The sequence below is a fragment of the Corylus avellana genome, chromosome 4, assembly GCF_965113065.1.
Source record: "Corylus avellana chromosome 4, dhCorAvel1.hap1.2, whole genome shotgun sequence".
In the NCBI taxonomy this organism is placed as follows: Eukaryota; Viridiplantae; Streptophyta; class Magnoliopsida; order Fagales; family Betulaceae; genus Corylus; species Corylus avellana.
Genome location: NC_142493.1, coordinates 21,250,573 through 21,278,511, shown reverse-complemented (window position 1 = coordinate 21,278,511; position 27,939 = coordinate 21,250,573). Strand labels below are relative to the sequence as shown.

The 27,939-nt window shown below is 41.3% G+C and overlaps 1 protein-coding gene across 7 annotated transcripts in view; it reads right to left on the bottom strand.

Annotated features, from left to right (window-relative positions):
* The window catches only part of LOC132179091 (lipase class 3 family protein), a 45,012-nt gene that overhangs the window by 1,728 nt on the left and 15,345 nt on the right, over positions 1-27,939 (bottom strand). For 5 of the 7 annotated variants that reach the window (XM_059591726.2, XM_059591723.2, XM_059591728.1 and 2 more), the window contains 7 exons: positions 26,493-26,647; positions 23,880-24,007; positions 15,156-15,283; positions 14,010-14,107; positions 13,673-13,905; positions 13,154-13,523; positions 12,993-13,039 (listed from right to left, as the gene is read on the bottom strand). In XM_059591726.2, the coding sequence (XP_059447709.1) occupies positions 12,993-13,039; positions 13,154-13,523; positions 13,673-13,905; positions 14,010-14,107; positions 15,156-15,283; positions 23,880-24,007; positions 26,493-26,647 (1,159 nt within the window). Of the gene's footprint in view, positions 1-11,550; positions 11,668-12,992; positions 13,040-13,153; positions 13,524-13,672; positions 13,906-14,009; positions 14,108-15,155; positions 15,284-23,879; positions 24,008-26,492; positions 26,648-27,939 lie in introns of all 7 variants that reach the window. The other 2 variants (XR_009439882.2, XM_059591724.2) reach the window with 2 other exon arrangements.

Here is a 27,939-nt window from a genome sequence, read left to right as displayed (position 1 = left end):
TCCAATTGCAATCAGAGGTTTTTGGTCCGGCTTTCACATACAATTAATGTGGACGTAAGCTTTCTTTCTTCTTCTTGTGGTTGATATATACTAGGCCTGGTCAAATCACCTTTTATATATCCCATGCCGACCAAAAACAAAAGAAAGGATAAACTCATAAAGACTAACAAAGAAACAAAGGTCAAATTTTAGATAGTCTGGAAACATGAGGAAAATTATGGAAAGTGCTTTAAGGAACATAGTTTTTAAAGGACTTACCTATAAGAAACATAGTTGCTTTAAGGAACAGAGTTTTTAAAGGACCGTTCAGCTGAGTAAGTCTAAATGGCCTACTTGTGTCCTACTAAAAATGATGTGGCTATTAAAATTACTATTGGGTTTGTGATTGATCATTATTGAGTTTTGATCCAAGAGTAATTTTAATAGTCACATCATTCTTAGTATAACACAAGTAGGCCTCTTAGAATTACTCTCATTCAACTATCTTGCCACCCTTCATCTCCGTTCAGCTATCTCATTTTTTATGGCAAGTGGTGATAACCAACATGGGGAAGAGCCTCATAATTTCAACAGGGTTGTCATCATGGGCCCTGTCCAACTCGTTGTTCACCAAGGAAGTTCATGGCGTTCAAAGACAACACCACAATTGATGGAATCATTACGGCGTGAGTATAGCAATCTAGATTCGATCAAGCATTGGGTTCCTGAGCTCGACGAGGGTGCCCTCGCTCCTAAGGGGAGGTACGAAGTTTGCATTTACGAAGAAATGAAGAGGGTTGATCTTAGATTTCTAGCCAAGTTCAAGAGGTACTATCTTTCCTCAACCTCGATCCCTCCAAATTAAGTTGGAGGATGTTTATAGCTTATTGCGTTCTTGGAAAGATGGTGTTCAAGAAAGATAAACACGATTTGACTGTGAAGGAGTTCCTGTACTTTTGTCGTCCGAGTTGGAGGAAGTGAGCATTATGAAGGCCAAGATGGGGGAAGCGTTCAACTCTTGCCAAGGCCAAGTTGGAGTCCATCGAGAAGGAAGTTTGTGTTCTGAAGGCTAGCTTGTTCCGTACGACCAAAGTAGTTGCGGCTTGCAACGAGCTAAAGGACGTCTGTAAGGATCTTTTCAACTACTAGGTGGAGGTTGATCTAGCCTAAGCTCAATTGGAGAGCACCTTCAAGGAGTTGGAGGATGAATAGGCCTCTCCATGGGCCCTCAAGAATCAATTGAAGCCTGAGAAGGATGAGTTGAAAAGTCTGCAAGCGGTCCGATTGATTTTTAGAATTCAGCCTCACAAAAGTTTGGACCAAAAGCTTAGGCTATTTGGGAGCTCGACGATTTTGGAAGAGACATCACTACAAACACCTTTTCGAGATCGATGAGCGTCTTGCGGTTTAAGGGTGCCTTTTGAAGGTATTGCCAGGGCAGAGGATCCATTCCTTGATGAGCATGACGAGGTAGAAGATCCGTTGTGAATAAAACTTTCTTTAGTTATCATCTATCAAGATGGGTGATCATGGGATTGTCGAGGGGTTGGTTTGTGGAATCTAAGGAGTTTGAAGTGACAGTGAAGGATGGAGATACGGTGTTGAAGCTACAAGAGCGGTGCAGAGGCAAGACGCGATCGATACGATTGGATTGGACAGAAGCGGTATGGCTCTTGAGGATTTTTGACGAGTTGATGGCTGTGGAGGATTCAAGGGTCTTTAGGGACGAGTCCATTAGAAGCTTTCCGAGTGTGTTAGTCCAGAAATGCTTCAATAGGCACGGGAGTTTTCTGGTTTTGGAGGAGAACGATGACAGAGAAAGACGAGGGAGAGTTTTCGTGCCTGAAGGATGGAATAGGAAGGGATGGAACCGGTTACAGTCAGAGCTTCGGATTGCTGTGGATTTTGTACAGCCATTCGTAGGGGATGCTAGGAAGCTTTTATCAGGGAAACAACGACGGAGTTTCTCGGAGGTTCTGATGTCTAAAGCCAACCAGGAAGAGGAACTCTTCGGGTCCTTCGAAGAACCTATTGCAAGAGTCCCCAAATGGCTGTTGGGGGGAGCCATTGAGAATGGTAAGACAATGGGGCCAACTTTCTATGCACTTTGCCAAGCCAAGGAAGTCGAAGCTGGCCCGGAGGTTCAGAAGCCTGCTCCGACGGTAGTACCGGTGGAGAGAACTGTAGTGAACAGTGATGTCAGAATTGAGGCAGTGCAGAAGAAACTTTCAAGTCCCGAGGAGCAAGAGTACGAAGCGGGTTGTTCTGGAGCGTGCTGTCCAGGTTGCGTGTCGGCGGGAGGAAAGGAAAAGCTGAAGATATCTTTGTTGAAGTTACAGGAGGAGATCAGGATCTGCCTCGAAGGATTCGAAGCTATCTCTCGCTCCTCTTGTAGCGGTGAGGCCAGACACACTGGGCCTACAAGGATGAGGATTTCAAAGGAGGCCCAACCCATGTACCTGTCTGATAGTCAGTTCAAAAGTCAGCCCAAGGTTCCCTTCAAGATATCGATAGGCTGAAAGGATAAGGCCCCAGTTGTGGGTTCTAGGCCCAGTAGAACAATGAAGTTTTATAGGAGGAAGGCTGTGAAGCCAAGTATTCCTGGGCCATCGGGTCCTTCTTCCCTCTCGAGCTTGTCGCTTCAAGCTACGCCGGTCACCCTTTCGTCGCCGGTAGAGGTGCCGGTGAAGGAATCGTTGAGAATTCAGGGGCCGAGGAAGATAGTGTCGTCGAGGGAAGGCGTGCGGGAAGTGGACAAAACTGAGGGGTCTTCTCCGGCGAGCGATTCTGAAGAGCCACGGGAAGGCCAGTGGGGAGCTGACAGATTCGATGGGTCTATTCCGGCGATCGTTTCTGTGGAACCTTCAGACTTGTCGGAGCAGCGGCGAGATCTAGCCCGGGGTATTTTGGGCATAGCGCCGATAGCTCTTCTTGCATGCGCCGGCAAGGAGGGTTCGTCCAAACCTGTGATGCCGGCTCCTTCGAGGTCTACTATCGATGATCGTGAGAAGTTGAAGAGGTCGATGAGCGGGAGGGGGATGGAAAAAGGGGAGAGAAGTGGGTCAGGTCAATCAGTCCCAGTCACGCAGGGGCAATTGGAGCTATCGCCTGATAAGGAGGGGCCCGATACTCAGGGAGAACTCTCGCCGGGGCTCGAGAAATGGGATATGCCGAGCTTGGGGCAGGAGATGGTGGGGAAGGTTTTGGAGGATGGAACAGATGCTGGGCAGAGGATTCTCGAGGAGCAGGGGGAGATCCCTCCGGGGTTTGAGAAGTGGGAGATGGCAGGCTCGTTTCATTCTTTGAGGTCGATTGGGGGTGTGGTTAGCGTGCATGAGGAGAGTCCATTGTCTGCTTCAGAATCACTAGCGGTGGTACCCTTTGAAGCTCAGGAGCCGATTACGGTGGAATTTGTTACTGAATTCAGCAAGCTTGTGGGCGTCTCTTGTGATGGAGAAGATAGGAAGCTGTCAGAAGTTTTTGGGTTTATCATGGCTGAAACTGAGGACAATGGCAAGGAAGAGGGAGAGGTAGTGGAAGAGGGAGTGGGTTTGGCAGCCCTCTCGGGTAAAAAAGGTAAGCGAGAGCTCAACAATCTTAATTTTTCCATTAATTATGAGGGGCACAATGGTAGCTCTTCGAGGGGCAGACGCACAGGGAGGGGTCTTCGAGTTATTAAATGAAGCCTAAGATTCTTTCCTGGAACGTGAGAGGGTTGAATGAAAGGGGCAAAAGGCTGAGGGTTAGAAGTCTTCTTAGAAATTGGAAGGTGGATATAGTGTGCTTCCAGGAGACTAAGGTGGATTTTATTTCTTATCACTTTGTGAGGAGTTTGTGGGGATGTTCTTATGTGGAGTGGTGCTATGTTCCGTACAGAGGGGCCTCGGGAGGAATTCTGGTTATGTGGGATAGAAGGGTTGTTACGAAGGTTGAGGTTGCTTTGGGCAGGTTTGTGGCAGCTGTTTCCTTTAGGAATGTTGATGATGGGTTTGTGTGGGCTTTTGGGGGGGTGTATGGTCCAAACAAAGACAACATTAGCCGTTATCTTTGGGAGGAACTGGTGGGCCTTATGAGTTGGTGGGACATGCCTTGGTGTATTGGAGGGGACTTTAATGTTACTCTTCTCCTTAGTGAAAGGTCGAGGGGACTTCATTCTCGCCCCGCTATGAGGGAATTTGCAGATTTCATTGCGGAGCAGGGTCTTATGGATCTTCCTTTAGCTGGGGGGGTTTCTACTTGGTCTAATAATCACTCTTGGTCAAGGCTAGATCGATTCCTAGTCTCTACTGATTGGGAAGTTCATTACCCAGGTGTGCGACAAAAAAGGATGCTTCGTGTTTGTTCGGATCATGCTCCTATTGTTCTTGATTGTAACTGTTTTTTGGGCGGCAAGAGACCATTCAAGTTTGAAAATATGTGGCTTAAAGCGGAGGGGTTTGTGGACAAAGTTAGAAGCTGGTGGGGTTCTTATCATTTCCTTGGTACTCCAAGTTTTATCTTGGCAAAAAAGATGCGGGCTCTCAAGGAGGATATTAAGAGATGGAATAATCAGGTTTTTGGCAATGTGGAAGGGCACATCAAGGCTCGGATGGAGGATTTAAAGATTCTTGATAGGGTGGAGGAAGAGGGAGGTTTATCCTCTGAAGATATTGAGAGGAAGGAGTCACTAATAAGAGAATTGGAGACCTTACTGTTACAAGAAGAAATTAGTTGGAGGCAAAAATCTAGGGTCCGGTGGTTGAAAGAGGGAGATAAATGTACGAAATTTTTTCATCGGATGGCCAATGCAAATCGAAGACATAATACTATAGAGACGTTAATTGTGGATGGCTCAACCACTTCAGATCAAGAGGTTATTAGTGACCATGTTACCCATTTCTACGAGGCCCTCTTCAAAGAGAGTCTCACTTGGAGACCGAGGCTAGATGACCTTGATTTTGACATGTTGGATGTTGGGGAGGCCACTAGGTTGGGGGCCCCGTTTGAGGAAAGGGAGGTATGAGAGGTAGTAAAAGGGATGGATAGGGACAAGGCTCCAGGTCCGGACGGCTTCTCTATGGCTTTCTTCCAGGATTGTTGGGATGTGATCAAGGGGGACATTATGGCGGTCTTTGCGGAGTTTCATGATCGAGGTAAATTTGAAAAAAGTTTAAATGCCACTTTCATCTCTCTTATTCCGAAGTCTCATGGAGCTAATGTTATTAAGGATTTTCGTCCAATTAGCCTTGTGGGAGGGACATACAAGATTATTGCCAAGGTCTTGGCCAATAGAATGAAGAGAGTAATGAACATGGTTATCTCTGAACCCCAGAATGCTTTTGTTAAAGGCAGGCAAATACTAGACTCAGTTCTCATCGCCAATGAGTGTCTGGATAGTCGTATCAGATCAGGGGAACCCGGCTTATTGTGCAAATTGGACATGGAAAAGGCCTATGATCATATGAATTGGAAGTTCCTCCTTTATCTTCTGAGAAGGTGCGGTTTTGGAGATAAATGGTGCTCCTGGATCGAGCATTGCATTTCGTCTATGAGATTCTCGGTCTTGATTAATGGATCTCCTTCCGGATTCTTTGATAGTTCACGTGGAGTGAGGCAAGGCGACCCTCTTTCTCCATTCCTATTTGTTTTGGTCATGGAGGCCTTCAGCAGGTTGATTGATGCCTCGATAGATAGGGGTCTCATTTCTGGGTTTTCTGTGGGGGCTAGAGAAGCGGATCAGGTAATCGTCTCTCATCTCCTCTTTGCTGATGATACTCTGGTTTTTTGTGGGGCAGACCCTACTCAAGTAAGAAATATTGGTGCCTTACTTGTATGCTTTGAAGCTGTCTCTGGGTTAAAGGTGAACTTGGCCAAATCCGTTCTGGTCCCTGTAGGCACTACGGAAAATGCGGACATGTTGGCTGGTATTTTGGGATGTGGTACAGCTACTATGCCGTTAAAGTATTTGGGTCTCCCTCTGGGGGCCTCGTTCAAGGTCAAGACCATTTGGGAGGATGTGTTGGAGAAATATGTCAGAAGGTTGGCCTCTTGGAAACGATTGTATTTATCTAAGGGGGGGAGGATCACTCTTATTAAGAGCACCTTATCCAATCTCCCCACCTACTTTCTGTCTCTGTTTCCTATTCCGGCATCAGTGGTGAAGCGCATTGAGAAGATTCAACGTGATTTCTTATGGGGTGGGATTGATGAAGAGTTTAAGTTTCATCTGGTCAGTTGGGATAAGGTTTGTTCTCCGATCACTGAGGGAGGTTTAGGCATTCGGAATTTGCGTTTGATGAATCAAGCTTTATTGGGAAAATGGTTGTGGAGATTTGCTCATGAGAAAGAGGCTTGGTGGAGAAAGATCCTAGTGGCAAAGTATGGTGTGGCTTGGGGTGGTTGGTGCTCCAGGGTTCCCAGAGGATCGCACGGGGTAGGGTTATGGAAGCACATTTGTAGGGGGTGGAGGTCGTTCCAAGGCCACATTAGATTTGTCCCAGGTCTTGGGTCCAATATCAGTTTTTGGGAGGATATCTGGTGCGGTGACATGCCTTTCAAGGAGGTTTTTCCGGGACTTTTCAGTATTGCCGCTAATAAGGATGCGTCTATTGCAGACAATAGGGAATGCTCAAATGGCTCTGTTCAGTGGAATGTTTCCTTCACTCGCAGGGTACATGATTGGGAAGTGCAGGTTTTGGCCTCTTTTTATTCGCTATTGTATTCGCATCCATTTGGTGGGGAAGGGGAGGATAGAATAAGTTGGATTTCTTCTCGGAAAGGTAATTTCGAAGTAAGATCTTATTATAGGATCCTTGCACCTAAAGATCCCACTCCTTTCCCTTGGAAAAGCATTTGGCGCACCAAGGCTCCCTCGAAAGTGGCTTTTTTTGCTTGGACGACCACGCTTGGAAAGATTCTTACTTTGGACAATGTTCGGAAGAGAGGTATTGTGGTGATAAATCGTTGTTGCATGTGTGAATCAGATGGGGAGTCTGTTGATCACCTCTTTCTACACTGTGGGGTGGCGCGTACCTTATGGAACGCCATTTTCATTCGGTTTGGTTTGTGTTGGGTTATGCCGGGTAACGTTAAGGAGATGTTCGATTCTTGGTGGACGGGTGGTAAAACTAGCAGCGCCGTCGTGTGGAAGATGGTACCTCTTTGCCTCATGTGGTGCATTTGGAACGAGATAAATGCAAAAAGTTTCGAAGACTTGGCTTGGAATTTAGAGGACCTTATGCATTTTTTCTTGTACACTCTCTTTACTTGGACTGCTGGTTGGCTTGCGCCTATAGTAATCAGCTTCCAAGATTTTCTTGTTATGTTCTCTTCTTCTTTCTCTTCTTCTTAGTCGCTCTCTTGTATACTCCCGGTGTACTAGGGTTGCGCCCCTCTGCGCCTTTGATATATATATCTTTATTTATCAAAAAAAAAATAAAACTTTCTTTTGTGATTTTTTGAGTTTTCTTCCACTTTTTTGGTCTCTCTTGTATGCTTCCATCTATTATTCATGTTAGTAGAAATTGTGTGGAAATTCTTTTTTAAGTGTGGGTGACCTTCGACTCGAGAGTGATTCGATGGAGACTATTTTAGAAAAAAGTTTGGAACTATAAGCTCCCTCAAAATTTATCTGAGGGAGGTTCTTTAAGAAAAATCTCTCATTAGCTCCCTCGGTAGTCATCTGAGGGAGGCCTTTTAGGACAGCTTAGCTCGAGTTATCTTATAGCCTTCCTTGGATTGCTGTCAATCATTGGGTATTGTGTTGGTTTTCAACTATTGTACCATGTCTGTTCGTAATTGAGGCAAAGTCTTGGGCCATTGTCGTTCGTGCTCGAGGCAAGGTATTTGTGCCTTGTCGGTTCGTGAATAAGGTAAGGTCTTCTTGCCCAGCTGGTCCATGCCTGAGGCAAGGTCTTTGTTTCTAGTTAGTTCATGCTCGAGGCAAGGTCTTTGTGAATTGTTGGTTCGTGCCCGAGCCAAGGTTTCCGTGCCTTGTCTGTAACACCCCACCCCATTGACACACAATATTGTCCGTTTTTGGCTCCCCCAAACCAGATTTCTCAGGAGGTCACCAATCTTCATATTACAAGAAGCTCACTTAACTGCGGAGTTCTGATGGGATCATGACCATCACGGCTTTAAAAAACGTTGTTGTCATGAAGTCTGTAAGTATACATATAAGCATATATCTCTATCTACATACCCAGGAGATGTGGGACCTCACATTGTCAGTTGTCATTAAGGTAAGGTCTTCGTGTTCTATTAGTTTGTGCCTAAGGCAGAGTCTTTGTGCCCAAAGAAAGGTCTTTGTGACATCAGTTCATGCTCGTGGCAATGTCTTTGTACCTTGTTGGTTCATGCTCGAGGCAAGGTCTTTGTGCCTTGTTGGTTCATGCCTGAGGCAGGGTCTTTGTGCCATTTCAGTTCATGCTCGAGGCGATGTCTTCGTACCTTGTCAGTTTGTGACCAAGGTAAGGTCTTCGTGCCTTGTCGGTTCATGCGCAAGGTCTTCATGCCTTGTTGGTTCTAGCCCGAGGAAGGGCAGGGTTACTCAACGATGACATGTAGCATTTTCGAGTAGTCACCTGGTCACCCATTACTTCCCCGCTCTCGATCAATAATAATTTCACTTTTAGGTCATAGGTGGAAGTAATGGCCCTTGTGTTGTTCAGTGTTGTGTAACCTATGATGGCATTGTAGGCTAAATGGCAGTCTACCACTAAGAAATTGACCAATGTGGTGATCTACATAAGGTGGCTCTGATCAACCCCACAAGGTATACCTTGTCACCTGCGAAACCAACCAATGGTGAACTCACGGACTGAAGCTTCTCTTATCTGAGCCTCATCTATAAAATGTAGGTTGAGTTGCCATTATCTACCAAAATTTGTCGCATGGTGTAATTAGCGACAAGCATCGATACTACCAAGGCATCGTCATGTGGATATTGCACACCTCTGGCATCCTCTTTTGTGAAAGTGAAGGGCTCAAATTTCGATTTAAGTGCCTTCGTGAAACTCTCAAAAGCGAAGACATCACCCATTAAGGTTCTTCTTGCATGGGCCTTTCAAGACGAACTGGACTGTCTGCCTTTAGCGAATCCCCTGGCAATTGTTGGGATCTCTCCGAAGAGTACCAAGTTTCTTAGGGCGCTCGTTGTCTGTATTCCAGTCGGGGCTCTCAGTGATCCTATTGTAGTTTTAGTGGTGTTGTTGATTGGCCACGAACTTTAGCAGCTTTCCATGTTAGATCAAAGCTCTAGCTAACTTCGAAGGTCATTGGACTCTTCAGTGTCATGTCCATGATCCTAGAGAGATTGGTAGTACTTGTCTCAAGGTCTAGTGTGGGAGGGTGATTTCAACCTTTCGAGCAATTGTTGGTTTGGATCATCTCGAAGATGCATAAGCACTTTTACCACTGGGGTATTAAGCGGCGTCAAATCGAATGGCAGATGGAGAGGCAGTCCCTACCTTTGTTGCTGGGCCTATGTTGCTCCTCAACCTTCCTCGGCCTACTCTCTACTCCATGCCCCTCCAATTGAGAAGGCTCTTTGCTCTTTTTGTTCAAGTTGTTGCTTCCTCTCTAACTTTGATATGTAAAGGCTTTGATTGTATCCTCAGCATTCATGAACTCCTTTGCTTTGTCCATAAAATACTGCAGGGTGGAAGGAGTTCTTCTAGGAAGGGCTCTATGAAGAAGTTGTGCGGCCACAAGGACTACACTCTTGTAATGGTCATCTACAGATAGTTTCTCTCGATTGAAGTAGACCATGAAGTCTCTAAAAGGCTCTATTTCGCCTTGCTTGAGAGTGAGAAGATAAATCAATGGTCTCCTACACTTTTGTCCTTTGATGAATTGTTTACAAATCTTTGAAATGAGTTGATTGAACCAGGTTGTAGGCTCTTGAACCACTGCCGAGTTGGCCCTTTAAGCATGATGGGAAACGCCTGTCACATGATCTTGTTCGGGGTTCCATGTAGAAGCATGTGGCCTTATAAGTATTAATGTGGTCCACGAGATCCTTCGAGCCATCATACATTTTGATCCGAGGCATTTTGAACTTAAGGGTAAGTGTCAGCTCCATAACTTCGGTAGTGACAAAGAGGTTTGTGCCCCAAGGAAGGCTCTCAATGGTAGAGGAGTGTTTACTGTTCATCATTTTAACCATCTCGTCAAACTTGGCTTGGAAATCATGTAGACGGACATTCACACTGCTTGCCTCTTAGTGCTCTACACATTTCCCTTTCGAGTTTTGATGGTTCCCCCTCCTTGGTCAAGAATGGCTCTTGCTCGCAGTGACCTGACGCCTGACGCCTTCATGTTCTGCCATTGAAATTGCTGCATTATCCATGATTTTGTTGAATGATGATGTTCATATTCTCAAAGAGTTACAGTAACTTCTTGTATTATAACTCATTGTTCCCGAGGGTTTGGCTAGTTGGCTGTGCTAGCATTGTTGCCCCCGACACTTATCAACCTCGTGTTCAACATACAATCATTGTCCAAGGGATTTATGAATCAATTTCCCATTGATGGCACCAATTAATGGTATAGATGACCGCACATCGAGATCCAAATCAAGAGTACCTACAAAAGAGTTAATGGTAAGTTAGGAAAGCTTGTCAGGTATACTAGCAGGAAATGCCTTCAATAGCTGCGTCAGTTGGGGTATTCTTTGAGAGTAGAGAGCAAAAAGAATTTATGTGAAATGGATATTCAAAGAGTGTCCTTACCTACGATGGGTGTGGCTTCTTTCTCAGATAATCATTTTGCCCAGATGTCACCCTTGGATTGTTTCATCTCTAGTTGTACGAGGCGTGTCATGTCATGTATTCTTGCCCTTTGCCACACATCCGTAATCATGGGAGGGCAACAAAAATGCCCTGTGTTCCTTGTGTTTTAGTGAACTGTTATGGTGACATGGCCAGGCAATGATCCTCTTTAGTGCATCACCTACTAGTCTTAGAATGGCCAATGGGTCAAGATACAGCGTTTACTGGGCCCTTTGCCCTAGGCATCTACAATGGTTAGAGGCCATCGCAGTCTTTATTGAACAATCACATCTATTACTTTTTTATGCCATTTTGCACCAACGCCTCAAAGGATTTTGCAACACAATGAACATTTACTATGATAAGAATTTATATAAAAGTATTCATTCTGTTATACGACTTATCTCATACAATACTTCTGCTATATTACAAACTAAAAGATCCCCCATTATCATTAACTTACAATATTTGACAGTACAAGCATGATAAAAATAAGTCCCAGAAATACTAATATAGTATGATATCATAACAACACAATATCACTAGTGTCAAACAACTAATCTATAAATATTGTCCTAATTTGAAAATCATTATATGCCTGCCTACTTTTACACAAACAATCTCTTAACATGATGAAGGGAGCAAGACATTTGCTTCAGGGTTTCAAGTTTGTCTCAAACCACAAATTTGGTGACCACTAATTCAACTCAGCTATCAACCAATATGTTCATGCACATTATTAATGCATACAAACCCAAAAACAAAAAAAAAAAAAAACAAAAAAACAAATTAGAAACACACTGAAAAAATCAATCAGTACCTATTTTGTACTTCACATATGATATCTTGAAGAAATTCATCATCAATGCCATTGAATTGGTGCACCATACAACTGTGAGTGTCGGCCAACAATTGATATATTATTCTTAAGCTGTCCCTGACAAGCCAAAATAGTTATGTCACTTTTGCTTTTACTATGGTAATTGTACCTCATAAATCCTGTATGCAACATAGTTAAAACCTAGCTACTAAAATTTCATAGTGATATGCATGACCAGGCAAATTAAGGTTTCAAAATGGTAGCAGTTTATCGATTTAAATGGCTGCTTTACTTTTCTTAGCATTGCAGTCAGAGATATATTATAACATCAGGCACTCCCAAAACTGAAAATCGCAGACACCGAAATGGCATATATGAGCTATAAAGTGCAAACATCAGCCAGATAATCAACCACATCTCATGAACGTAAGAAAGCTTGAATATTATTTATCAAAGGAGTATTCACTCACATCATTAAAGATAATTTCTGTGAATCTCACCAGTTTGGTAACAAAAAAATAACATTAAAAATGTGTTTATCCAGCCAAATATTCAAATAATAATTAATCAAACTGCAAAATTACTTTGTTTTAAGATGATTCGAAGAATATATTTTTACATTGTATTTTAGTATCATACTGTCCTCAAGCTACAAAGCTTCTAATCTAGTAGTTGAAAATATGAGAATTGATATCCAAAAACCAGGAGGATGAAGTTGCAGCTATAAATGCAGCCAACTATGAAACCCCAGAAAATGTCCTTCCCTAGTACCATTTAGTTTACATGAATTACATAGCCTGCCCGGCAATGGACTAGGCCATTGATCTTGATAGCACAACGTTATAAAATGATGGTCACCAATCCATATTATTTATAGCGAGTAAAAATAAGTTAAAGAACCAAGTTATGCAGAAGAATGTTTATATTTACATTTATTCGGAAAGACATCCACAATGACAACCATTTGAACTTGGAATTTTAGAATGTTTGACACAATATGCCCATAAAAGAAATAACATTAGGAACTCTGTTATTTATTTTTCAGTAGTTGTTGGGTATTGTCAAGATTATTGTTTTTCACAAAAGAGGCACAGTATCTCCATCTCCGACCCTCCTCATTCATATATATATATATATATATATATATATATATATATATATATATATTTTAAAATATGGATACCTCACCAAAAGAAAAGTCATAAGGATACCACATATGGACACCTCACCACCTTCTAGAATAGAGGCACTTGTCCCTTTCTTTCTATCTGGTATCAAGTAATCATAGGAGACCTCATTTCTGATTCTTAGTTTCCTTCATTTAGTCCATGAGTTTTGAACATTCATTGCCATCCAGAAATGGCAGAATAAAAAAAGAAACAGTTCTACCACCAATAATAGCAGGAGTTTAGAATTGACCTAAATGAGATTCATAAGTATACCTTGAGCACTTTGAGCTTCCAATACTTTTTGCATTGCATAATGACATCTGAAAAATATTAAACCAGATAAGTAAATGGCATCAGAGCAACTTCTCAAACATTCCATATCAAGTATAGAGACTAAGCGATTAAGAAAGAATCAAAGAACTCAGTTGTAATACCTCCAAGGGAGATGGTCGAGAAACATAGATGGTGACACAATAATATCTTTGAAGCTTTCTCTGTTTGCTATGTAAGCTTTGTAACTTGCCTTCTCTGGCATGGTATAGCCTTCACGCAAAGATATATGTAAGCTTCTTTGATGTGGTACTATATGAATTACAAGGCCTGGTAGAAACATTTCTGGTGGATCCTCAGCTGAAGTGTTTTCAGATCTTCGGACAGTCTCCATAAACTGAGAAATGGGGTCATCTAATGTATTTATATTGGTTGCAAAAGGAACAGTGAATTCATGATGATCAACTTTAATAACAACATCCTTCTTGTCAGCCTCATTCCAGAGGGAAAACCCTTGCTCCTCTCCCTCGCTCCCTGCAGTGGAAGTCAAAATCATTTTGTTAAACAAGCAAGTATAGTGACAGTGCTAATTGTGTGAAAGTGATAATTATGCATTTTTTCAGCATGAAAAAAATTAAATTAGAAACAAAGAAGGCTATCTCGAGAATCATTCTGATACTGACTTCCATAATTGGGGTGGCTGAGATCTTCGGCCATGATGGTCCCAGAGTACGCATCCTTGACCTCAGTCCTGTTTCTCTGGTACTTGCTCACATACAGAAACCGACGTGCAAGTCGGAAAATCATGGCTGTATCAGTTTTGGTATCTTGTGACAGTGCAGTAATTGCAGCTGCACGAAGACGCAGGATTGATCCAACTGAAAGGCGAGAAGAAAATTCACTGTTGTGTACAATGCTGCAGAAAATTCGAAGACTTAAAACATAGACATAGAAAACCAATAACAAAAGGGCATCATTTGCCTCAAAACTATCAGTGGCATGATTCACAATTACATTTACCTTGTAACAAATTCTGAACAAGCATTTGCTACAACTGAATCCACACATGGAAGGGGCCCATATGCGTAGACGTGTAAATTTTTGTATTGGCGATAAAGCTGACCACAAAAGATCAGGAAAAAAAAAATCAAAACAAAGGAATTAAGGATTTCCAAAGCAATTATAACAGAGATGGCATTATGGCCTTTAAGACTGATTTAAGTAAGCACTTTCACCTGAAGGACTTGAAGAGTTGCAATACATTCTTAGTATTGTGATAAGGAGATCAAACAAGGGTATTTATTTTTCATTGAGGAAGCATGTCACCAGTATCCTTATGGAGACAGGCATGTTGTGTGTCAAACGAGTCAACGTCCAAGTAAATTTAGTACAGAAAGGGGTAAGAATTTAACAATCCTATAATGACGATAATACTTGAAGGGAAGTTGATCGACTTGACTGTGACTAGGCGTGACATCACTTTTGTTGTTGAAATAGTAAGTTCATGCAAGCCCCAAGGTCACAACATCGAATTGCTATGTAAGGTGCTTCTGGTAAGGGTTTAATGTTCAAATCCTCCAAGGATCTTGACTTTGTCACATTTTTAGTGCAGCATGGACCATCGATCATCTTGATAGAAGTTCCATGCTTGACTTTCGGACTTCGAATAAGGTAATCTTGTTACTAGGAAAAGTGAGAAGCAAAATATGGTCACATGGTTCAGTGCAAAAGAAGAGTACAAGACTATGCCCCATATAGCTTATGAGATGTTAATAGTGGTATCTCTCCTAGGGGAGGTGGGTTTTCTTATCTATAAAAATAAAAAAATAAAAAAAAACCTAAGCAGCAATTTATAAGCCATTCATGTGAGATGCATGAAAAAGAAAACAGCAACACCCTATGTCGCACAAAATCAATTAAAAGATACTATTAGCAAGGAATTAAGGAAGAATCTTTGTAAAAAGCCTGGGATGACAGATATCTTCACTCCAGCTTGAGGAGGTATGCTCTGTGGTAAGTAATGATATATAGAGTAACTAAATGCTCTGTGGTATGCTCTATCATTCTATCTTTTCTCATCTGACAATCTTTTAGTAGCCATGAAATACAGTACATGCCAAACTAAAGGTAAACAACTCCATTGCTTTCAAGTAAGAAAGGCCATACTTTGATTCCTAGCAATGCACCAATAGCACCTCCAAGAGAATGCCCCACTATGCGAACATCGTAACCATCACACTCACATCCAGCTCCAAGCAATGAGGAAAGAAAGCCACTTGATTTAGACTCTGCATCTCAATTAAACCATTGTCCAAAGAGGAAAAGAAGTTAGGCAGAAATGTTAAATGATATAAGCCATCCCATATCATAATTATCACAAGATATCAGCACCTTAAACTTTACAGTTAAGATAACACAATTTGAAATATTTAACTTCTACAAATTAGAACAAAACAATCTATAACCCAGCATTCTCATTCCTCTCATATACCTCTTTGGAAGACAGCATAAACACACCAAACAGGGAGCAAGTGACTAATAGTCCAATTCAAGGAATACGTTTATTTTAAGGAACTACCATTAAATTATTTTCAACAACTTGTTTTCTACTAGAGATACAACTTTGCACTTACTTTCATACTTCAAAGAGAAAACTTATATTACATGACATGTGATAAATGCAGGGCTAAAGCAAGGGTACTATGGGCTAAAGCAGAGGTACTATGGGAAAGTAGATAAAAATAATATTTGACTTTTAACTATGGACAAACAATTTGGGTAATGTATGAAACGATTTGGCTACAAGTACTTCAGCATAATCTTTTTGGAGCTTCTAAATGATATCTTATTTCTAGAAGATTGTGAGAGAACAGTGATAGAGTGAAAAACTATTTGTTAGCGTGTGTTTTCTCAATGGGGTTTTTGAGTTGGTTTTTTGTTCAGTCCAAAACTTTTGAGTTATCGGTAGTGGAAGGGGGTCTTTACTTCAGTTGGTTGAAAATAGTCCTGGTTTATCCAGTAACACCATATTGGGGAAGGAGAGTGCGGCGCGGTTGTATTCCACAGTGGAGGATCTAATTCATAAGGCCGAGGTTTAGGAATTCTGTAAGTCGACTAGGGAGGGGAGTAAGGTGCTTATAGCCCAACGACGAATGAATAAGTATGGTTGTTTCTTGGTGGTGGAGGCGTATGGGGGTGGTGGTCGCCAAGGCTCCATTGGAGATTTTTCGCTGCGGAACTAGGTATGGTGGTGGCTTTCTTCGATTCCATCCACAATGAGGAGATTTCTCGGCAGCCAAGAGGTGGAAGGCATGTTAATGGAATAGATCAAGCCTTAGTGGCACCTCAGTATAAGTAGTTTAAGGAAGATGGCCCTTCCTTCACAGAAATGCTAGGCAGAGCATGGAATATCCCAAAGTGTTCAACGGTGACTAAGCAAAAGAATAAGGAGTTTAAGGAAGATGGCCCTTCCATCACGGCGGTGCTAGGCGGAGAGGGGAAGATCACAAAGTATTCAGTTAAAATGTGCGTTTTGGCTGAAGACTTCTCGGAAATGGGCTAAGAAGCCCACTCATGCTACAACTATTCCGCATGAAGTCACATTTATGGTTTTTGACTCAACTAGGGATACAAGTCGAAGATTTGAGTCAGATCCCAATAGCGACGTCCTTGATCCAGTGGGTCACCTAGACATGACGGCTATGGGCTTCTATTTCAGCACGCTGCCGTGTGGAGAGCGCAGCTCGGCTCCCTCTCGTCGTGACCCAGTCCACACTAAGAAGGATGGGAGGGTGAAAAGGGGGTCAGGCTTCTCACAGCCAGGCAATCCTCTGGCGGGTTGCCCAGACTGGGAGGTGCTGCAATTGGATGGGAAGGCTAGACTTCGACGGTGGTCCTCTCCAACAAGTAGCGTGGTCTCATAAGTTGCCAGATTTTGACAAGTGATTGTCACAACAATTTTTCTACCTGCCAAGGCCAATGTTCTCGCCGGTAGTAGCCCAGAACTCGCCGACAGAATGATATCTCTCCCAAAACTCGTCGGCGATGGCATCAGCATCCTTTTAGCATCCTTCATCTTCAAGGGGTGTGATTACGGCTATGTGGCACTGGCTTTGGGCTCTTATTCGGGTGTCTTTTAGTTCAATGGACCTACTCCGACTAGTGTGATATGGTTAGTTGTTACTGGTGGCCTTCCCAGCTCTCGCCAAGGCCAGTGTCATTTTTGCCGATTGATCAGGCCTCTCAGCACCCGCCAATGCATCTTTCCCAAGCATCTCTAGTCTATTCAATGGTGCCTGATAGCTTTCCATATTTGGTTGTGATTCCTAAGGGGGTGAACAACAAGAGGGAGAGATAGGGAAAGATTCTGCCCTCAGTGCCCTGTGCCTCTTGGATTGGTTAGATGGGGCTGGTGTTGGTGAGGTTAGAGAGGAGGTCGTGTAATGTGTGAAGGAGATCTATCCTATTGTGGGGATCTCATGTGCATGGCCTCCTAGCACCCGCTAGTGCATCTTTCCCAAGAATCCTCAGTCTTCTCAATGGTGCCTGATAGCTTGCCATATTTGGTTGTGATTGCTAAGGGGGTGAACAACAAGAGGGAGAGATAGGGAAAGATGCTGCCCTTAGAGTTGTGTGCCTCTTGGATGGGTTGTATGGGGCTCGTGTTGGTGAGGTTGGAGAGGAGGTCATGCAATGTGTGAAGGAGATCTATCCTATTGTGGGGATCTCATATGCATGTCATGAGAAATAGCTTTTGGCTCTTTTGACAGTTCATGAAGAGGAACACCGTCGTAAGGATTGGGCGTCTCCATCTAAACTTGGTACGAAAGGTAGTATTGGGGTTTCAAGGGGTTTTTTTTGTTTTTTGTGGGACTTAAGGGTGGTGGATTAGTGTGTGGGGGATTTCGTGGAGGATTTCGTCTCAGGTGTCTTAGGTTGGGTTTTCCTTGTTCTTTTTTCTCCTTCTTTGGTGGTCCTTTTGTATACTTCTCGTATACATGGGGTCGCCATATGCTTTTAATGATATTTGTCGATTAGTTATCTGTTAGAAGAGTTAGGGTTTGAGTCATTACGGTTTTGGGGGTAGTTTAGTCTTTATGGTATTTCCCTAATCCTATATAATAGGATTCTTGTAATAAGTTGAATAAGTTGAATAATATAGTAGCCTCCACCTTTTGTATCTAAACCGTTCATACAAACTATAAGGTTTAAATCCTTGGCCCTTTGTTTGTAGTAGTTGTTTTCCGCTCTATTTGTTCTTTTTTTTGTGAATATTGTTCTAGTGGCTGCACTGCCCATGTGGGCTGAGTGCCCTGAAAGAAGAGCTGTTCATGGTTGTTTTTTTTTTTTTTTTGAAGAAAAAAAAATTGTCGTCAATCAGTCACGGCTTCTTGGTGTGTTGGTCTCTGACGGCGTCTGGGTGTGTTGGCCGGAGTGTTCTGTGGTGACCGGCGTAGTCTATAGCGGTTGGTGTAAGGTGGTCGGCATGGTGCAGTGGCCATCGGAAAAAAAAAAAAGTTGCTGGCGTGAGTGTTTGTGTAGTTGAAACGTTGATTTGTGGTCATCGTTTGATTCTGTTGTTGTTTTTGGAGTGGCCAGAGATTTTTGTCTTCTTCAGCAAGTTCCGGTGAGCTTCGGTGATACTCTGGCAAGTCTACGGCAAAGCTCCAGTGACAGTTCTGTTTGGTTTTTCAGCAGTTTTTCAAATTAGTTTTTGTGTCTCCGGCGTGTTCTGCCTGCCGCTGGCATGTTCAGTCTGGCTCCTACAATTTCCGGCTAGTTTAGGAGCTCCGATGAAGTTTTTTTTTTCCCAGTAGTTGTTTTGTCGCAAAACTCGTTGGTTGATCACATGAAATGTGATTGTTGTTGTTAATGATCGTTGTATCCAACCGACCTTGGTGTTTTGCAGCAAGATTCGATCAAATCTTGGTTGTTGGCGATCGATGTATCCGACCGGCCTTGGTGTTTTGTAGTGAGACCCGATCACATCTGTTGTTAGTGATCGTTGTATCCGATCGACCTTGGTGTTTAGCGGTGAGATCCGATCGAGTTTCCAACGAGTTTTCGACCGGCCTTGAAGTTTTATTGAATTATCTTGTTATTTGTATCAGTCTTTGTGTTGTGTGTTCCAAGCTGTTCTAGCTTGAGAGAGAGTGTTAGAAGAGTTAGGGTTTGAGTCATTAGGGTTTTGGGGGTAGTTTAGTCTTTATGGTATTTCCCTAATCCTATATAATAGGATCCTTGTAATAAGTTGAATAAGTTGAATAATATAATAGCCTCCACGTTTTGTGTCTAAACCATTCATACAAACTATAATATTATCAAAAAAAAAAAATGTGTGAGAAGATTGTGATACAATTTGCCAACATGTATTGTAATGTGAATTAAGCTACAATATGATTAGGTAAACATTGTGCTCTTTTTTTAAATGCCCTTCCTTTTTGGTGTAAGATTAATTGAAGAAAGAAAACTCTAATGATGAGTTGTCATTGTACCAAATGAAGGTCGAGTAACCATTGCCAGCATAATTCTATGCAGGCCACGTAAGATCAAGTAATTATATGCACGCATCCGTTTTCTTGCTGGATGAACACAAATAGAACAAATCTATGTCAACTTAGAGAGTTACCAATTCTTCACCCAACACCTAAGTTGCACAAGAAAGGTCCAAAGCCAATCCTAGGGAACAGTGAAGCTTTAACAGGTCTTTTTGTCCTAGTGCATTGGGCCTTTTCTTGCATAATGTAGGATGTTGGGTGCACAGTAACGCCAAACCTATCCATGGGGTTTCCACCTTCATTTGGTCTTGCTGCTATGATGTAACTGGTCATCCCAAGGCAGCAAGATTTATGGTATAGGGCCTGCATTTTCTCTCCCTTAAAGTCCTTTATAGATTTCAAGTCAGAAATAGAGCAACAACTTATTCAACGCTATATCACAACGAGTATAGCTATTCATGAAAAGTGGGATGGGACATATGTCGATGGCGAGACTCTAGCATCTGAGCGAGAGGTCAATCCCATTCATCCTAGTCTAATCCGAACAGATCTTGTTGAATGAATTGATCCATTGTTGTATGCCCTACCTTTTAGTGATTTTTTTCTTACTTGGAGCCATCATACTTCCATTGACTACTCTTGAGATATAGTGGAAACATTTTGTCGTGGTGGAGAGTGGGGAGCGAGAACACCAATGCAGCAAAGAACGACTGCATGAATAAGATCCATTTATATCAAGGAAGACGACTGAGAAAGAAAGGCTCCACGCTTTCCAAGTGGTTAATCTTAGCATGCTAGTCGCTGCTTCATTTCGTTTAGTGATAACGCTTTCTCTTTCTTGCGCTCCTCTTCTTTAGTAAGGGGAACTCTGCTTGCGCGGCTTTCTCTTATTGGGGTCTATTTTCTCTGACTTGACACGGGCACTACTTCATCCCACACATAATTGGTCTAAGTCGATCTTAAGAAAAATCCCACAAGATAGAACTTTCGATCAACCTGCACCTCTACGCTGGTTGAAGGGTTGCATGAAGGTAAGATCTTATGATTTATCTTTTGCAACTGACCGCTTTCCTCTTTTCTTAAGTTCCAAAGGACAATCATTGAGTCTTTGTTTAACAAGGTAGTTGTTAGAGAAGAGAAGAATGCCCACAGGAGTGGAGCTCCCTTTTTTTACATAAATCAAAATGGCAAATTGGAGTATTGTTAGTAGGAAATGGTGATGGATGCAAGAAAGGTATTTCTTACTTACTGGATTCCTTTTTCATGCCGGTCCAAATAGGAGGTAGCAGAACAATCAACACACAGGAGGTGTCTCAAGATCAAACTATCTCAAGGTTAGCAGCCATAAGTAAGCTCTCACTAGCAAGAATCTGATCTTCAAACCTGTTAGAGTAGGTTTTTATATGTGTTTTTTGTTTGCTTGTTTCTTCCAAGCTGGATTTATATGATCCAGCTTGAGGGGAAGTGTTAGAAGAGTCATTAGGGTTAGTAAGTCATTAGGGTTTGAGGGTAGTTTGGTCATTGAGATATTTCCACAATCCTATATATTAGGATGTTTGTATTAGGTAAAGAATAAGCTGAATAATACAGCAGCCTCCTTTTCTCCCTCTAATCTTCTTATTACAAAACTCTTAGCATAGTATCAAAGCCTTAGGGTTTAGATCCGTGTTCCTTTGATTGTAGTCTTAGTTTTCCACTATTTTTTTATTTTTGGTAAGTGTTCTTCTGGTGGCAGCACTACCCATAGAGCCCACATGGGTAGTGCCTTGAAAGATGTTGTCCGTAGTTGAGTTTGAATAAAAATAAAAATTAAAAAAAAAAAAAAAAAGTTTGTCATGTGCTTTCACGGTCGGTTTTGTGGTGTTTTCTACTAGTTTTCTAAATTTTTGGTATTTTCTGTGATGTTTGGTGCCATCTGTGGTGGCTGGCATGTTGCAGTGGCCATCGGAAAAATAAAATAAAAATAAAAATTCTATTAGTGTTGGCGTAGTCTGTGTTGTTGAGAAGTTGCTCTGTAGTCGTCGATTGATTATGTGGCTGCTGTGTTTGGAGTCGCTAGCATGTTTTATCTATCTCTAGCGAAGTTTCGGTGAGCTCCGACGAAGTCTGATTTTTCAGTAGTATTTTGACTTGGTTTTGGTGTCTCCGACGTGTTCTGCATATATCCTGCGAGATTTGTTGGTTGATCACATGAAATGTGATTGTTGTTAATTGTTGAGATCTGACCGGCCTTGGTGTTTTGCACTGAGATCCAACCAGCCTTGGTGTTTTGCGGTGGTTTCCGACCCGTTGTTGTTGTCCAGCGAGATTCTACTGGCCTTGATGTTTTGCGGTGAGATCCAACCGGCCTTGATGTTTAACGGTGAGATCCAATCTACCCTTGGTGTTTTGCGGCGAGATCCGACAAGCCTTGGTGTTTTGCGATGGGTTCCGACCGGTCCTTGTTGTTTTCTGGCAATATCCTTTCGGCCTTGGTGTTTTTCGGCGAGATCTGACCGCTTGTTGCAGTTTTCAACCGGCATTGAAGTTTTAGCAAATTTCAGATTTTCTTGTTATTGTTATGGGTCTTTGTATTGTGTGCTCCAAGCTTATCCAGCTTGAGGGAGAGTGTTTTTCGTTTGCTTGTTTCTTCCAAGTTGGATTTATATGATCCAACTTGAGGGGGAGTGTTAGAAGAGTCATTAGGGTTAGTAAGTCATTAGGGTTTGAGGGTAGTTTGGTCAGTGTGATATTTCCATAATCCTATATATTAAGATGTGTGTATTATTAGTTTAAGAATAAGCTGAACAATACAGCAGCCTCCTCTTCTCCCTCTAATCTTCTTACTACAAAACTCTTAACAGAACCCAAGTAGATTAGAGTCTAAACTAGATAGCTAGGAAGCAATCATAAATTACTCCCAATGCCTTCTATTGCTCCAAATCAATAGTAAAGGGATGATATTGCAATAATTGATCCAAAAAAACTGTAAGAGTACTATAGTATTCAGGCAATGGTCTCCCAAACTGCTTAGTTAAAATATTCTTATATATCTCATATACCCGAGACACATTACTCTGATGCCAATAAAAAATAAAAATAAAAAGATTCTGCAATAAATTCCCAAATCTTTTTATAAGAATAACAAAATTCAACCCTGGTAGCAATGTGGGGTTCCAAACTATGCCACAATCATCCCATAACAGCGAAATCCTCGCCCATCAAATCCTCATAAATTGGATCACTCTTATCAAGTGAGTTATCTATTAAATATTTTAATTTTCGTTTTCCACTAACGGAAAATTTTCACACCATGTGCCACAGCTAGATAATTTAGACCATTCTATTTTTTTCAAGGTAATTGATTTAGGTATGTCATCATCATGGAGTAGTGGTGTTTTTCCCTCAGCCAGAACAACCAATTTTTCTTCAGCCATACCAAACACAACTAAGCCAAACTAGAACAATAACAAAATTCAATCAACCAACAGGGAATCAACAAGAACCACAAAAAAAATTCCACAAACCAACAAAAGAACTTGCACCAAAACTTCAACAAAACGAACCCCATGTAAGATCTAAAGTCCCAAATTCATAGAAAAAGAAAAGAAAAAACACCAACAAATCATCAAACCAGCCTTCCTACACTCCTAACCCAAACAGCTCCAGATTTACAAACCAAAAAAAAAGTTTGAAGTTCCAGAAAAATATTGAAAAGTAGAAGACTAACATTTCAAAAAATTCCGGAAAAAAAAATCACCATAATTACCAGGAGGCTCCATCGACTCAAACCATATGGATGCCAGAGTTCGGGTGCTGACATCAGTGTATGGATGCTGATGTCAGCACACCTCTGTCAGCCGACGACCACCTTCAGATCAAGTTGACACCTTTTATGAGTGGATCGGACACTCTGATACCAAGTTCGATTGTAAAGTTTAAGAGATTAGGGTTAGGAAAGAGGGAACAAGAAGAAAAGAGAAGACGGAGACATTCTAGAAAATTTAAATGTATAGGACTGTATTTTAGTCCCTTCACCATAGCATATATTTATGTTAGGGTAAATATAACATGATTACAAGAATTCCCTTATGCGTAATTACATTTCAGCCATGTTTTACACATAGGGCTAGCTGCTTTCTTTATCTCACTTGCCTTTAGTTCATGTAGTGCCTTTCAGTTGGGGTCCGCCCCGGGGGGTATAAGAATAACAAGCTAAAATATAACAACTCGAACAATATATAGATTAAATTTAAGACATAAAAGGGTAATTTTGTTGAAGCAAAGAAATAACCAGTAGTCATAAAATGGTAACTTTGTTGAATCTAAGAATGACTCAAAGGATTGTCAAAAATTAAAATAATCAGCAAAACAAAGCACAATAAGTTTGAACGAAAATAAGTCATCTCTTTACCAGTGTCACCAGGATTCCCATCAATTTGCATGAAAAGCTCTCGTGCAGCCTCTAGTATACCTGAGTGCCCATAGTGTGGGAGAGATGAGTCCACACTATGCTTCACATCTGGGTGAACATGACTGCTACTGCGAGCAAGAAAAAAAAAAGTTTTAAATCCAATGCCACTACGTGCAGAACCGAAAACCGCAACAGAGGCAAAAGGAGCAAATAAACACATATATCCAGCAAATGGGAAATCTAGTTGAGAACGATCATGTAATAAATCAAGTTAGAGAATGTTGAAAAGCCTTATTTGACTTTGGTCCATTAACTCAATTGCAAAATCCAAAGTAAGCAGAGGAGAGGTTGCTTTAGCAGCAGATACTAGCCCCTTTCTCTATATGCGGCTCCTCCTAGTTCATTTTCCAATTAAACACTTACTCTCCTCTTCTCTTATACTAAAGGTGACAAACCAGACGCATGAAGAATGTAAAGTATCTCCATATTCCTGGATGTTGAAAGATTGCATTAACCAGGCATTTGGTTCAGGAAATCCAACATTACCCGCTAAAATCAAAAGTTCTGGGAATGTAATGCCATGGAATTTGAATGCCCAGAAATATAATGATGTGAATGTTTGGTTTGACAAGGACTCTTATCAGATTCCTAAATTTGAGATTCTAATATTTGGCTTATTCCCATGAATCCAGGAAGAATTTCTTCTGATCCCAAAATACCCTTATATAAGGGTCATTTGAATATCTTTTCATCTTCTTGTATAAATAACTCGCTTTAAAATAAATTTCTATAGAAGACCACCAATAGATTATCTATTTGTAAATAAAATATGGGGATTGTTTGATTATTATTCGTTCCAAAATGATCAGAGTTGAGTGTTACTTGGTATACATCGAGCTAAATTAATGATTAGACTGCAGAGGTAAAAACTAACATACAAACTGACTGCAACAAGAAGTTACAACGTAGAATATATAATCAAGAAATGTTTGTAGTTGTAGAAGTTATGCACATGTATGAAGTAATTGGTAGAGTTCCTAACTCGGCCAATTATTGCAGAAGTTCATAAGCCCATTGGTTAGAGAGACCTGAAAAAATAAATAAAATAAAATAAAATAAAAAGCGCTACCCCAAGGAATATAGGAACATCCCTAGTCATGTATATTTCTATGTTATATATTCTGAATAAAATAGAACATATTATAAGGGCCAGCTATAATATCTTGTGTGTTGCCAATTTACCAACAATTAATTTCTTATTTTGCTATTTTTCTTCTACATTAATGCCAGGCATCTAGATTCCCCGTAAAGGAAGCAAGAGTTTCCTCTAATAAAATAAATGATAGAAACTCTTGACGTGAGAACACCTGGAAATGAAAAGGAAAACAGGAATGAAGCAGCTGGTGAAGGCAGAGCAAGCAGTAGCTAAAGTTGTTGGCGTGGCACTCAGCTTTAATGGGGGTGATAAAGAGAGAATAAGGAAGAAAGTATATTACCCAAAGCTAATACTGCCATTTTACCAAGAATTAAACTTTCTCAAGCCCAGGGAATGTAGATACCCATCTGTTTTAAAGGGAATCCATGTAGCCACAAACTGACAATTTCAAGGGCAGCCAGCTTCCCTTGAGCAATTGGCAATTACCTTGCGCAATTGGCGACTAAACAATGGTATCCCGGAATCACTGCCAAACAATGTGATTCCCACCATTCTTAAAATATGACCTGAACCACACCACCTACGTTCATAGACCACTAAAATGTGATGAAATACAAATCCCATTTTTGAAACTTTTGAAATTTTATTGATTTGTTGAGGTCAAGGTTATAAAGAATCCAAGAATTGAGCTTTCAGTCAATTGATATGGAAATTGAAACAGTTGATTAGTGCCAGATATACTGCAAGAATTTTGATGGCTGTTACTTTTTCCCCTTTCCGTTTATTTTACATATGCCTTGGAGGTGCATTAGCCTTACTGTAATAGAGCCAATAAGTATGACCTTCAATTAGAACGCCTCATATCTCGTAAAGAATTTTGATTGCCAATATTTTTTCCCCCTTTCTGATTATTTTACATATGCCTTAGCAGGATCCTGATTTATGTGGATGTTGAAACAATCTAGTATTGTCGTAGAAGCTAATAGAATACAAGTCTCAAATTTCGAACTCTTTAAATTCATCAGGGTTGAGGCCCAGAAAGATTTAGGACAATATAATTTTACATTTAGTATATGCTTTCAGAAATTGAAACAGCAGATTAATGCCAGATTTGAAGCAAGAACTTTAATCAGCTTCCTGATTTCTCTACTTCTTAAATGCTGCCCTTGTATGAGCTAGGTGAGCAGAGTAAGATACTCAGATAAGATTTTAAAAAATGCATAACAGGATTAAATACAAGTCCATATCTTATCTATTTGTAATTCAGAACAAAAATTGACACTAAAAGCTCTAAGAAAGGCAGGTTTGATTTAACCTTGTCTACAGTGCAATATTCAATTGCTGAAGTTTTGAGGATCACCTAAGCAATGAATCATCACCCACACAGACACTACCATAAACACACATAAGTCAAGATAAATTAATAGAGAGAGAGAGAGAGAGAAAGAGAGAGATACTTCATCAATCCATCCAAGTCTTCTGAAGAAAGGATGCATTCCTTACATAACCCATCGGTGATGAGATCTTCAGGGGTCTCAGTTCCTCTTACAGCAATCACTACCAATCTTAACTGATGCAGAACCACAATGAAGTATGCAGCTTCACATTTTGCCTGGAACAGAAAGGGAAGAGAAAGAACAAAATTAAAAATGTAAATTGGGCTAGTGAGCATAAGAAACCTGAGAGTGACATACTTAAGAACAAAGAGGGAATATATAATTGTAACATGAATAGAGACTTCGGGATTTCAAAACCACAAACTTCAAAGAAATTAAGCACCATTTAAGACCATAAACTCAAGAAACTCTCAATTAGAGCCAACTTGAATAGAAGACATAACGTTGTGGATACCCTTATGATTGGGGATAACACTTCGTTCGATCCCTCAGAGATTAGTGAGCACATTGTTGAGTTCTATTAGAAACTTTTTTCGGAGCAAAGCCGATGGAGACTTGTGGTTGACGGCATTTCCTTTGATTCCATTTCAGAGGAGGAGGCTAGTTGGTTGGAGAGAGGTTTCGAAGAGGAGGAGGTTAGGAAGGTAGTTTTTAAAATGAATGGCAACAAGGCGTCGGGCCCCGATGGGTTTTCTATGGCTTTTTTCCAATCTTGCTTGGAGGTTGTGAAGGAGGACGTTATGAAGGTTTTTAGCGCTTTTCATGCAGGAGGGCTGTTTGAGAAAAGTCTCAATGCCTCTTTCATCTCGCTTATTCCGAAGGTGCCCGGTGCTATCAATCTCAAAGATTTTCGGCCAATTAGCCTTGTGGGAAGTATCTACAAAATCATAGCCAAGGTATTAGTGAATAGATTAAAGGTAGTTTTGGATAAGATTATTTCTCAGTCCCAAAGTGCTTTTATCAAGGGTAGGCAGATTCTAGACCCTATTTCTAATGAATGCCTTGATAGTCGGCTGAGATCGGGGGAGCCGGGGGTTATCTGCAAAATGGATTTGGAAAAAGCATATGACCATGTGAAATGGGACTTCTTGTTATACATGCTTAAGAGGTGTGGTTTTGGTGGGATTTGGTGCTCTTGGATAGAACATTGCATTTCCTCGGTGAGGTTCTCAGTTATGATCAATGGGTCTCCTAATGGCTTCTTTAGCAGTTCCAGGGGTTTGAGAAAAGGGGATCCCCTGTCTTTTTTGCTGTTTGTTTTTGTGATGGAAGCTTTAAGTAGGATGATCTCGGCGGCAGTTAATGGGGGGCTTTTAGAAGGTTTCCAAGTCGGCAATTTTATGCTCTCTCATCTTTTGTTTGCGGATGATACCTTGATTTTTTGCAAGGCATTGCCCAGTCAGCTTCGTTATTTGCGGAGTTTATTCTTGCTCTTTGAAGCTGCATCTGGGTTGAAGGTTAATTTGGCCAAGTCGGTGTTAATCCCAGTGGGGAATGTGGAACAAGT